The 13516-nt window shown below is 51.8% G+C and overlaps 1 protein-coding gene across 5 annotated transcripts in view; it reads right to left on the minus strand.

The window, feature by feature from the left end:
- Window positions 1-13516, minus strand: part of USP47 (ubiquitin specific peptidase 47) — a 170042-nt gene that overhangs the window by 22703 nt on the left and 133823 nt on the right. For all 5 annotated transcript variants that reach the window (XM_075927892.2, XM_075927891.2, XM_075927890.2 and 2 more), the window contains one exon: window positions 12543-12661. In XM_075927892.2, the coding sequence (XP_075784007.2) occupies window positions 12543-12661 (119 nt within the window). The remainder of the gene's footprint in view (window positions 1-12542; window positions 12662-13516) is intronic.

Raw genomic sequence — 13516 nt, forward strand, 5'->3', positions numbered from 1 at the left:
GCTACCAGAATTACTCGCGACCTGAACAGCCTAATCCTGAAGCAAAATGCAGGACAATGTAGCACTTTAAAGACTAACAAGATGGTTTATTAGATGATGAGCTTTCGTGGGCCAGACCCACTTCCTCAGATCAAATAGTGGAAGAAAGTAGTCACAACCATATATACCAAAGGATACAATTAAAAAAATGAACAAATATGAAAAGGACAAATCACATTGCAGAACAGAAGGGGGATGCGGGGGGGGGGGGGGAGGAAGGAAGGTAAGTGTCTGTGAATTGATGATATTAGAGGTAGGGAGAGTGGGATAATCCTGGTGAGCACATTGGAGATCAGGGGAAATGGAGGGAATGCATACAGTGTCCCCATAGGCCATGGCGAGGTCAGGGCATCTCCCTTCGAGCCCACCCCCAAGCCCAGGAGGCAGAAATATTGAGGGCATTTCCTGTTCCCCTCGGTGGTGAACAGATCCACCTGGGGACAGCCCCACTGATGGAAGAGTTGGGACACCACCTCGTCCTTCAGGGACCACTCGTGGACTCTGAAGGACTTGCTAGGTGAGTCTGCCAGCATATTTGTGCACCCCAGCAAGTAAGCCACTTGCAAGCGGATGTTGTGCACGATGCAAAACTCCCATAGCTGAAATGCGCAGGCACCCCGCTTGTTTATGTAGAACACAACAGCTGTGTTGTCCATCAGCACCGAGACCAGGTTCCCCGAGAGCAGGGTCAGGAAAAACTCGCAGGCTCTCCTGACTGCCCTCAGCTCCTGCAGATTTATATGAAGCAACCTCTCCTGGGGGTCCCACAGACCTGTGTCCTGTGCGTGAGCAGGTGCGCTCCCCAACCATCGTCGGAGGCATCGGTAACTAACTGGGCCAACGGCAGTTCCGTGCAAAAAGGAACTCCCCGCTCACACCTCGCTCTCCAACATCCACCAGTGCAGTGAGGCAACAATGTCCCGAGGCACGGTCAGGATCTGGTCCCATCTCGCCCTGGCCGAACGACCTCGCCGGCCGTGCCTGAAGCGGTCTGAGTTTCAGCCTGGCTTGTCGCACTACATAGGTGCAGGCTGCCATGTGGCCAAGAAGCCTCATACATGTCTGGGCAGTCATCAGCGGGGAGCGCCGCAGGTTGGCCACCAAGCCCCCGATTGCCTGGAATCTGGATGCCAGGAGATACGCACGTCCCCCCTGGCATCCAGGGTGGCCCCCACGAGTTCTATGACCTGGGTCGGTGTTAGTTTTGACTTTTCCTCGTTGACGACGAGACTGAGTCCATTGAAGAGGGCTTGTGAGAAACCTATGTGGGCGATCACCTGGTCCCTTGACCTGCCCCGATTAGCCAGTCATCCAGGTAGAGGAACACCTGAACTCCCAGCCTCCTGAGGTAAGCAACCACCATGCACTTTGTAAACACCCTTGGTGCCATCGAGAGTCCAAAGGGGAGCACAGTAAAACCCCCTGCCCTCCAGAGAGGAGGGGACCCTTTCCACCGCTCCTTTCTCCTAGTGTGGTGACCTCCTGCTCGAGCAGGGCCCTGTGGGATGGGGCCCTGGAGACGGACAGAGAGGGGGAGAGGGAAGGGTGGGAACCCAAAAAGGTGATAGAATACCCCCGGGAAATGACATCCAGGACCCATTTGTCCTCAGTGATGGCCAACCAAGCCCAGACAAAATGGGACAACCGGTTCCCGAAGGGAGGGGAGATCTCGAGGGTCAGTATGCGGTCCCCAGGCGTGCCTTCAAAATGGCTGCTTAGACTGCTGCGGAGGGGGTTGGGTAGCGCCTCTGCCCACGTCTGGCCATGGCCGCTGCCTAGAGTGAGTGTTCGAGCCCTGCGCACTCAGAAACCCCCCAGGCCTCCGCCTCCAATAGTCAAATCACTGGGCCTGGGGTGGAGGTCTGGCCACTGGCCTACTCGGCAGTTGCCTACGCTGCGGAACAGATGTATGGATGCCCAAGGACCTGAGCGTGGACCTGGTGTACTTGAGGCTTTGAAGCCTGGAGTCAGTGTTCTCCGCAAAGAGGGACTTCCCATCGAACGGTAAGTCCTGTACACTGGCCTGCGGGATCCCTGAGACCTGCAGCCAGGCACTGCGCCGCATTACCACCCGAGGCCATGGTCCTAGCGGCCAAGTCCACAGCATCAAGGGATGCCTGCAGGGCTGTACGGGCTATGGTTCTACCCTCCGTAATGAGGGCCGAAAACTCCTGCCTATCCTCCAGGGGCAGTCAGTCATGAAACCTGTCCAGCACTTGCCAGGTATTATATGTGTACCGACTGAGCACTGCCTGCTGGTTGGCAATGTGGAGCTATACTCCCCCAGTGGCATACACCTTGCGACTCATCAGGTCCATACGCTTGGGGTCCTTTGCTTTGGGAGGGGCTGCGGCTGCCCCTCCTTTTGTGCAGCCTGCACCACAATCGAACCCGGCGCTGCATGCGAGTACAGGTGCTTATGCTCCATCTGGGGAACATAATATCTCCTCTTCACCTCCTTGAGGGTAGGGGAGATGGAAGCCAGAGTTTGCCACAAAGTGTTCATAATTTTTGCCACTGTCTTATTCAGTGGCAGAGCCAGCTTAGCTGGGGCGTCCTCAATGAGGATGTCTACCATGGGGTTGGACTCCTCAGTAACCGCCTCCACCAAATTTTCCGCCATGCGGTGGAGCATCTCCTGGTGCAACCTGGCATCCATAGCTGGCTTGGAAGGGGCCGGGGCCGCCAGAGCCTCATCAGGCGATGATGACGCCGATGACTCTCATCCTGCCACTTGCTGGTCTTACACAGCTAGTGCCAGAGGTGGCTGCTGCAACTCCAACGGCTGCTGCAAAGACCCCACAGGCAGCCTCTCCAAGACGCCATGCCCCTGCAGATCGCCCTCCATGGGCAATGGTGGGGGCCGAGACAAGGAGGCTGATGAGGTAGAGCGTCTGCGAGACCCATTGGTCAGACAAGACGGTGGAAGTGGACCCTGCCACTGGTGGTAGGCCCACGGTGTCCAGAACGGCTAGGGTTGCTGCACCTGCGGCACCCATGTCTGCTCAAAACCCGGGGGCACCGCCCAGTGCCGGGAGTCAGAGCGGTACCACGATGACCAGTGGGACGAGCCCAGAGAATGGAGCAACTCAGTTTCAGATTCAGATGACAGCTCTGAAACCGACCAAAGTGGTGCCACAGCAGGCTGGTCTTGCATCACCCCAGGCCTAAAATGTGCCATGGACTCAGGCTTGCCTGAGTGTACAGGAGGCAACATGCATACCGCCTGTCCAGAGGTCGCCTGGTACGGCGGCACCGACCCTGGGGCTCGAACCATCGCTGGCAGTGCCGGGAGCGCCGGTGACAAGGACTGGGACGGTGCAGACGCCGACAGCGACGGCACAGAAAATTGCGGTGCCTGTGTTGAAGCCGGTGCCGAAGATGAAGCTGCCGTCCGCACCAGGCGTAGGGCCAATAATGGTGCGCCCCACACCGACTCAAACAGGCTACGCGTGTCCCATGCTGGCAACAACGGTAGGTCCCCCAACTCTACCGGTGTTGGCCACGTGCCTAGAGGCCTGGGCGACACTGGTGCCCCCGATGCCTGTGGTGCCAAAGACAAGGACCCTTCGGAGGAGATGGGACACAGAGGCAAGGTTGTCAGCTCAATCAACTCTTGAGCCACCTCAAACGTCTCCAGTGTGAAGGGGTGATGTGCCGGGACCGGCACTGGGCTTCTGGCCCTATGCGAAGGCGTCTTATATCGGTGCCCCTCGCCATGCGCCTTCTTGCCCAGCAACCTCCCTCTAGAGTCCTTGAACTTCTTTGGTGCCAGGGACTGGGAGTGGTGCTGAGCTCCTTGGTGCTGTGGTGCGGGGTGGGCTAGAATGGGTTTCCCCGCAGTGACACCGGTGCATTACGCACCGAAAGGTCCCCTGAAGGCATCAGCTGAAGCGCTGATTCCATCAGGAGCAGTTTCAAGCGGGAATCCCATTCCCTCTTAGTGCGAGGCTTGAACCCCCGGCAGATCTTCCAGGAATCAGTGAGATGAGACTCCCCAAGGCACTTAAGACATTTGCGGTGGGGGTTTCCTCTCGGCATGGGCTTAGCACAAGCCGCACAAGGTTTGAAGCCCTGCGGGCCAGGGCAGACAGCCTTAGTTCACTTGGGGGGGAAAGGGTTCACAGGCCCCTGAACCCCCTTGTCCGGAACTTAAGTCTGCTCTGACTCAGCTCCCAGCAACTCAATGCTTAGCCCCCAGGCAGCCACGCCTCTTGCTTTGTTCAGATAGCCCCCACCTAGCCTAGGTGTCAGGCAGCTGGGACATGCCTAAATGTCTCCCCTCAGGGACCATCCCCCGCTGGGCACTGCACACAGTCTCTGCAGACCAGCATAAGGCAATAGGGGTCTCACACCACAACACCGCAACCAGTGGATGCAAAACTAGAGTGGATCCAGGGCCACAAGAGTGGACAGTACCCCCACTCCGTCACAATGTTCATCAATGGCTATTAGGCAGGACGGGTATCATAGAACACTAGAACTGGAAGAGACCTTGAGGTCATCAAGTACACTCCTCTGCCCTCATGGCAGGACCCAGTACCATCTAGACCATCCCTGATAGATGTCTGTCTGTCTAACCTGCTCTTAAATATCTCCAGAGATGGAGATTCCACAACCTCCTTAGTCAATTTATTACAGTGTTTAACCACCCTGACAGGAAGTTTTTCCTAATGTCCAACCTAAATCTCCCTTGCTGCAGTTTAAACCCATTGCTTCTTGTCCTATCCTCAAAAGTCAAGGAGAACAATTTCTCCCCCTCCTCCTTGTGACACCCTTTTAGATACCTGAAAATCACTACCATGTCCCCTCTCAGTCTTCTCCTTTCCAATCTAAAGTCCAATTCTTTTAGTCTTCCTTCATAGGTCATGTTCCTCTAGACCGTTAATCATTCTTGTTGTTTTTCTCTGGACTCTCTCCAAGTCTTCCACATCTTTCTTGAAATGTGATGCCCAGAACTGGACACAATAATCCTGCTGAGGCCTAACCAGCGCAGAGTAGAACGGAAGAATGACTTCTTATGTCTTGCTCACAACACTCCTGTTAATGCATCCCAGAATCATGTTTCCTTTTTGGCAACAGCGTTACACTGTTGACTCATTTAGCTTGTGGTCCACAATGACCCCCTAGATCTTTTTCTGCAGTACTCCTTCCAAGACAGTTGCTTCCCTTTCTGTATGCATTCCTTCCTAAGTGGTGAGGAGTCCTGTGGCACCTTATAGACTAACCGAAGTGTTAGTCTATAAGGTGCCACAGGACTCCTCGCCACTTTTGCAGATTCAGACTAACATGGCTACCGCTCTGATACCTTCCTAAGTGGAGTATTTTGCATTTGTCCTTATTAAACTTCATCCAATTTACCTCAGTCCATTAATGTAGTTCGTCCAGATCATTTTTAATTATGACCCTATCCTCCAAAGCAGCTGCAACCCCTCTCAGCAGCGCATCATCTGCAAAGTTAATAAGCGTACTCTCTATGCCAATATCTAAATTGTTGATGAAGATATTGAACAGAACTGGTCCCAAAACAGACCCCATGCAGAACCCCACTTAGTAAGCCCTTCCAGTGAACCGTTAATAACTACTCTCCGAGAATGGGTATCCAGCTAGTTATGAACCCATCTTATAGTAGCCCCATCTAAGTTATATTTACTTAGTAAACAATTTAGATATTGATAAGGTCATGCGAGACTGCATCAAATGCCTTACTACAGTCTAGGTATACCATGTCCACCACTTCTCCCTTATTCACAAGACTCATTTTCCTATCAAACGAAGCTATCAGACTGGGTTGACATGATTTGTTCTTTACAAATCCATGCTGGCTGTTATCACCTTATTATCTTCTAAGTGTTTGCAGATGAATTCCTTAATTACTTGTTCCATTATCTTCCCTGGCATAGAAGTTAAATTGACTGGTCTGTAGTTTCCTGGTTTGTTCTTATTTCCCTTTTTATAGATGGGCACTGTATTTGACCTTTTCCAGTCTTCTGGAATCTTTTCCATCTTCCATGATTTTTCAAAGATGATAGCAAAAGAATCATACTTCCTCTATCAGCTCCTTGAATATTCTAGGATGCATTTATTCAGGGTAGGAATGGTATCCCTAGCCTCGGTTTCTCTAGAGTTGAGTAAGAACAAGTTACTCACCCTGTGTAGTAACGCGGATTCTTCGAGATGTGCCCCGTGGGTGCTCCACTCTAGGTGGCGGGTCCATCCCGGCGCCGCTGGTCGGAAGCTTTCAGAGCCGTCTTCGGCCGGTCTGCACATGCCCCCTGCAGCGCGCGGCTTTCGTGCCTTTGATCACGAGCGCAGACCGGCCCCCCCGCCAGTTCCTCTCACCGCTCGGTTCCTGAAAGATAAATCAAAGGGGGAGACTCGGAGCGGGGAGGAGGGCGGGTCGTGGAGCACCCACGGGGCACATCTCGAAGAACCAGCGTTACTACACAGGGTGAGTAACTTGTTCTTCTTCTTCGAGTGGCCCCGTGGGTGCTCCACTCTAGGTGACTGTATAGCAGTAACCGGGACACCAGTGCTCCGGGTCAATTAATTATTGCCTGTAGAAGACAGGACTGCGGAAGCCACCGCGTGGTCTGACGCCCATCGTTGCACTATGGCATAATGTCTCATAAAGGAAGTACTTGAAGCCCAAGTAGCGGCTCTACAGATATATGCCAGGGGAACTCCCCTGGAAAAGGCCGTAGAGGTTGCTACTGCCCTAGTTGAATGTGCTCGTGGATTGGAGGGCAACAGTCTGTTACGAATAGCGTGACACCAGGTTACGCAGAGGGAGATAAGCCTAGCTATGCGTTGGCTGTCCTTTGGATCGCTGCGCTGTTGATACCAAAAGCTTATCTGTTCGGCGCCATTGTCTGGTTCTGTCTATGTAGAAGGCAAGGGCACGCCTGACATCCAGTGTATGAAGCATGGCCTCCTTCTTTGAGGCATGTGGCTTTGGATAAAAAGAAGGAAGTACAATTGGTTCGTTGATGTGGAACGACGAGGAGATCTTAGGGGTGAACGCCGGGTGCAACCGTAGCGTCACTGATTCTTTTGAAAACAACGTGAACGGGGGAGTCGACATCATCGCTCCTAACTCACTGACTCTGCGCGCTGATGTAATTGCGAGCAGGAAAGCAGTCTTCATAGTCAGCATCTGTAGTGCTACGGATGCAAGTGGTTCAAATGGGGGAAACATAAGTGTTTCAAGAACTAAGTCCAAATTCCACGACAGTGGAGGAGGTCTCCGAGGTGGACTTATATTATTTAGACCCTTGAGGAATCGCTTGGTGGTCGGATGTGAAAACAATGAGAACCCCCGTATTGGGGAATGGAATGCACTGATGGCCGATAGATGAACACGGAGGGATGCCAGCGAGAGTTTTGAATCCCGCAAGTGCAGCATGTAATCGAGGACCTGGTATAATGGAGCGGACAGCGGTTGGACGTTGTTTTGAAGGCACCAAGCCGAGTATCTGCGCCATTTAGCGAGGTAAGTGCGTCTTGTTGAATCCTTTCTACTATGAATTAGAATGGACTTGACCTGCTGTGAGCAAAGGTTCTCATCTTGTTCGAGCCAGTCAGGAGCCATGCTGTCAGATGTAGCGTCTCCAGCTTGGGATGTAGCAGAGAACCCCGTTCTTGGGAGAGAAGGTTCTGGTGTAAAGGCAGAGGCCACGGAGGCCGTAGAGACATCCTGTGCAAGAACGGATACCAAGCTTGCCTGGGCCAGGCCGGTGCTATCAGAATCACCGTTGCTGCCTCCGTTCTGATCTTTTCCAGTGTTCTGGGAATGAGAACTATTGGAGGGAACGCGTACAGTAGCGATTTCTTCCAGCTGGTTAGTAGTGCATCGCCTAGTGATCCCTTGCCGATCCCTGCTCTGGAACAGAACAGGCGACACTTCTTGTTGGAGGCCGTCGCAAACAGATCTACCAGGGGGGTGCCCCATCTGTTGAAGACGTCCTGAATCACATCTTGCCTCATCTCCCACTCGTGGTCGACGGGAAAGCGCCTGCTTAGGGAGTCGGCAATGACATTGGCTATGCCAGGTAAGTAGGATGCTGCTATGATGATATTGTTCCTTATGCACCAGTTCCAGCACCATACCGCTTCTGTGCATAGGGAATGTGACCTCGCTCCGCCTTGTCTGTTTAGGTAATACATCGCTGCCATGTTGTCTGTAAACACTTTGACTGTCTTGCCCTTCAGGTGAGTACGGAAGTGTTTGCATGCCAGGAATATTGCATGCAACTCGTCTGTTGATATGTAGACGCCTCTCGGCGGGAGACCAGCGACCTTGTATGCGTTCGTCGCCCATGTGCGCACCCCATCCGATGAGGGAGGCGTCCGACGTCAGCTGTATCGATGGGACTGGTCTGTGGAAAGGCATTCCCACGAGAATGTTTGATGCCTTGGTCCACCAGCGCAGAGACGCGTGAACGTGGAGCGGAGGAAAAACTTGTTTGTGAATGTCGTGTCTTCCCGGCACATACACCATTGACAGCCAGTGTTGCAGGTTTCTGAGGTGGAGGCGTGCATGGGGAACGACAAACGTGGCCACAGCCATGTGGCCCAGGAGACGCAGACAGGTATGTACTGAGACTACTGGGCCCTTGCCTAGTAGAGTGACCAGGTCCTTTACCGAAGGACAGATTCCAGGCGATAAATAGGCTCTTGCAGTCTTTGAGTCGAGAACTGCCCCTATGAACTGTATGTTCTGCGTTGGAGTGGGGGTCGATTTCGACTCGTTCACAATCAGTCCTAGAGAGTCGAACACTCATCTGACCGTTGTGACCATGAGGGATGTTTCTTCCTGCGATGTGCCCTTTATCAAACAGTCATCCAGATAAGGGAATATGATGACTCGCATTCGCCGGAGGTGCGCCGCAACGACTGCGAGGGTCTTTGAGAATACCCGTGGAGCCAAAGCCAGACCGAATGGGAGGACACGATATTGGAAATGCTCGTCCTTTATGATGAAGTGCAGGAATCGTCTGTGTGCAGGATGTATTGTTATATGAAAGTACACATCCTGTAGGTCGAGGGCCACGAACCAATCGTTGTTGTCCAGAACTGGGATGATCGTCGTGAGTGTCATCATTTTGAATCGCTGTTTTCTGAGGTAGTGATTCAACTGGCGCAGATCCAGAATAGGTCTCCATCCTCCCGTTTTCTTTTGCGTTAGGAAATAACGTGAATAGAACCCTTTTCCTCTGAAGTCCTCTGGGACCTTCTCTATCGCCCCGATAGATAGTAGGCGATGGGCCTCTTGTTGCAGAAGGTCCTCATGAGAAGGGTCCCTGAAAAGGGACGGGGATGGTGGGGTGGTAGGAGGGAGGGAGGGATGTGAATGGGATGGTGCGACCGGATCTTATCACCTCCAACACCCATTTGTCTGATGTTACAGCAGCCCATTGATGATAATAGGGTGGCAGTCTGATGAAAAATGGGCTTGGCATCTCTGGCAACGATTGGAGTGTTCAGCACGCCCTCGACATGGGAGTCAAACCTGCTGTTTGGGCGCCCCGGCATTGTTCACTTTAGTCGGGTGAGGACGTCTGCGCTGTGGTTTCTGCCTAGAATGACCTTTATCATAAGGACGGTTTTGTTGTCTCCGGAATTGATAGTCATACGATTTTTGGAACGGAAAATATTGTCTGCGGCGGAAAGGTGGGACGTACATTCCGAGAGTACGTAAGGTTGTTCGCGAGTCCTTCTCTGTATGGAGTACGTCATCCGTTTTTTCCGTGAAGAGCTTAATCCTATCGAATGGGAGGTCTTCCACCTTGGATTGTAACTCTCTAGGTACTGCGGCTGTTGCTAGCCATGAGGCCCTTCGCATGGATACTGCCGTAGCAACTGTTCGTGCCGCTGTGTCAGCCATGTCACTGGCAATTTGCAGACCTGCTCTGGCACACGCATATCCCTCTTGAATTATCTCACGGAGGAGAACCCTATCGGCCTCGGAGATTCGTTGTGCAATTTCCGTCAATCTTGCAATGTTATCGAAGCTATGATTGGACAAGAGCCGCATAATTAGCGATACGCAGGAGCAGTGTGGATGAAGAATACACCTTCCGTCCAAAGGTGTCTAGCTTTTTTGCATCCTTGTCAGCTGCTGAATTTCTGACCTGTGGGTTCTTTGCTCTCTGCAAGGCTGCGTCCACCACCAGTGAATTTGGCTGGGGGTGTGTGAACAGGAACTCTGCCCCTTTGGCTGCTATGAAGTATCTTTTCTCCGCCCTTTTACACGATGGGGTAACTGAAGCTGGCGTGTTCCAGATCTCTGCAGCCGACTCTAGAATTGCCTCGTCTAGCGGTAAGGCCACTCTGGATTGATGCCTAGGGTGTAAGTTCTTCCACAACTTATGTTGTTTCGCTTGCACATCCGTTAGTTCAACTTCCTGTGACCGTGCCACCCTCTTGAATAGGTCTTGGAATTCACAGCTATCATCCAGTGGTGAAGGATCCCCCATGAAAACTGTGTCATCTGGGGAGGGTGATTGGACATCCCCAAGGGAAGCTGCAGGCGTGTGCTTGCCTGTATCCAAAATTTGACCCTCCTCCGGGTCAGAGAGGACTGATATTGAGGGTGCCATGGGAAGGGGCGGTTTCGGTGATTGAAGTCTGATATTCAGGGGCATGCGGTGAAGCCCGTCTATGATAGGGCTGGTGGCAACAGCAAGAGTGGGAATGGGAGTGTGATGTGCCCTTCCTTATAGGGGCATGATAACTCCTGTGAGTATGATAATCAGTCAGGAGATGATCTCCTTGATGTATATCTGCTGTTGTGCCTGTTCCGATATGATCTGGTAGGAGAGTTGGTTGGCGAGATCTATGCGGAGAGCCACCTCTATAAGAGTAATTCGAGCAGGAGCGTCTATGATCGCTATTATACGCGGAGGAATAAGCCCCCCTGTCTGACTGACATGCAGGAGGGGAAGGCTCCGGTGAGAAGTACAGTGAAGGTGACCTGGAATAGTACCTAGGTGCTGATTTCCTTGCTGTCTTAGTAGGAACAGCTGCCCGGGACTCCTGGGCAGCTGTCAGGTTTCCTGCTGTGTTGCCATAGTTATGCTCAGCGTACGCCGGCTGAGAATGCCTTGAAGGCAGAGATTGTAATCTCGGTGCCGAGGGGTGGGAGGACTGAGCAGCTCTCGGCCCCGAGTTAATGATCTCCCTCGGCAGGGAGCGAGTGCTCTCCCATGGCACCGGGGGTGCTCCGGGGGAATTTCTCTCTTGCAGTGCCATCCGCCCTGTCGGCACTGCGCGGTGAGCCGTGGTCTCCCGGTGCCGCTGTGTCTTCTCTGGAGCGGCCAGTGCTCGCTCCTGTGGAGGGGTCGGGGATGCCTCTCTCAGCAGTCCCGACCCCGTTGCCACTTCTGACTCATCCTGCTGCTGCGGGGACAGTTTCCTGTCAGGCGGCATCGTTGGTGGCATTAGCGGCATGGCCAGCTTATCTCCCGAAGGGGTTCTGGTCCATACATGCTCCCTATGAGTAGGGGCAGCTGCTTCAGAAGCCGAAGCTGTGCGCGGCTTTGCTGGTTCTGCCACAGACCGGGGAAGCGTTTTAGATGCCGGTCTCGCCTCCGACTTGTCCTGGCTCACCCGCGGCAGGGGGACAGCGGGGAGCGAGCGGGCGAGAGACGCCTTTTTCTTTTTTGTTTTAGGCACCCCTGGGGATAGCGCCCTTCTCTTTGGAGCAGCTGTTTGCTCCTGTGTAGTTTGTGCTGGCTGAAGAGCCTTGTCGCAAAGGAGGAGCTTGAGCCAGAGATCCCTGTCCCTGCGCGCCCGCGGGGTTAACTTCAGGCAATGGATGCATTTTTGGGGTACATGGGACTCCCCTAAACAACTGACACATACTGTGTGTCCGTCTGAGGTTGGCATAGCCTCTTTGCACTGGGAGCACCTTTTGAATCCTGGTGTCCCAGGCATGATTCAGTTACCTAGGCAAACCTAGGCAGAAATTGCCCAGAAAATGTCTGTCTGTCTTTTTTTCTTTTTTGTTTTTGTTTTTTTGAACTAACTAACTAGTTAACAGGTAACTAACTATCTAATAAAAACTAATTTACAAAGTCTTTCTGACAGGATTTGCTCTGAGGAGATCACGAAGCACCGCCAGCAACCTGGGGCGGCTGAGAAGAACTGGTGGGGGGGCCGGTCTGCGCTTGTGATCAAAGGCGCGAAAGCTGCACGCTGCAGGGGGCATGCGCAGACCGGCCGAAGACAGCTCTGAAATCTTCCGACCAGCGGCGCCGGGACGGACCCGACACCTAGAGTGGAGGCACCCACGGGGCCACTCGAAGAAGAACAGGGGAGAGATCACATGAGGATTACCTGTTCGATTAACTCCCTCTGGAACACCTGGCACTGGCCACTGTCAGCAGACAGGATACTGGGCTAGATGGATCTTTGGTCTGACCCAGTATGGCCGTTTTCATGTTCTTTAACTCTCAAAATGTTAGGGATCTACCTTTTTCCTCATAATGTATTGTTATTACCGTCAAGTATTTCTAAGAAGACCTCCCAGTTGCTTGAAATATTAATATCTTCTTCATAGACATGATAATCCAGAAACACAGTGCCTGGGTTCTTCCAGGTTTTCTTCCGTAGGCGAAACCTATAAACAGATTTAAGAAAACACAAAGATTTTGTTCACTGATATCAACTGAACACTAGCCATAGATGCAGTGACAATTTTTATTTTTGAGCCCTGGAGAAAGAGGTCTCAAAATCCATGACATTTAAAGTGTGTTTACACTGCAGTTGGTGTCATGACTGTAGTATACTCAAGCTAGCTTTGAATGAGTCAATTCGTTAAAAGGTAAGTAAAGCCAAAGTAGCAGAGGCTAATTGCCTGAGTACATACTCAGGAACCTTGCGTATGTACTAGTGCTGTGTTTCTCAACCTTTGTAATGAAGTACCCCCTTTAAAAAAAGAAAAGAAAAAAAGAGAGTACCCCCAGTACCTAGTTTTCAGACACACCATCTTTTTTTCTACCATTGCAACACGTTTGTTTTAACAACTTAATTGTAGCTGGGCAGGGGATGAAATTTTTGGGTATAAAGTACAAAAATAATAAAGCTCTGTAAAACTTGAAACAAAAATTCAGTTTTCTCCAAATTTCAGTTGGGTTGATGTACCCTCCAGACTTTCCTCAAGTACTCCTTAGGGTACTCGTACCACTGGTTGAGAATCACTGTAATAGTGTGGCTTCAATCTTCAGCTATTAAATATCTGAGAAAACTCTGAAATTGCTGGCTTGGGGACCAATGGTCTATGTAGAACATAATTCTAATTTTAGCCAGCAAGCTGGTCTTAAGGAAAATTGTTTATTTTGTGGCTACATTTAAGCTGCTTGAAGTATGCCTTCCAGCTCTCAGAAAGGTGATGTGCTCAGTAGAATTTCAATGGATCTTACTGTAAATACAGCAGTTTAAAATGTTATGCAACTGGTGCTCTACTATGAACTGC

This window comes from Pelodiscus sinensis, chromosome 5, assembly GCF_052426305.1.
Source record: "Pelodiscus sinensis isolate ZL-2025 chromosome 5, ASM5242630v1, whole genome shotgun sequence".
In the NCBI taxonomy this organism is placed as follows: domain Eukaryota; kingdom Metazoa; phylum Chordata; order Testudines; family Trionychidae; genus Pelodiscus; species Pelodiscus sinensis.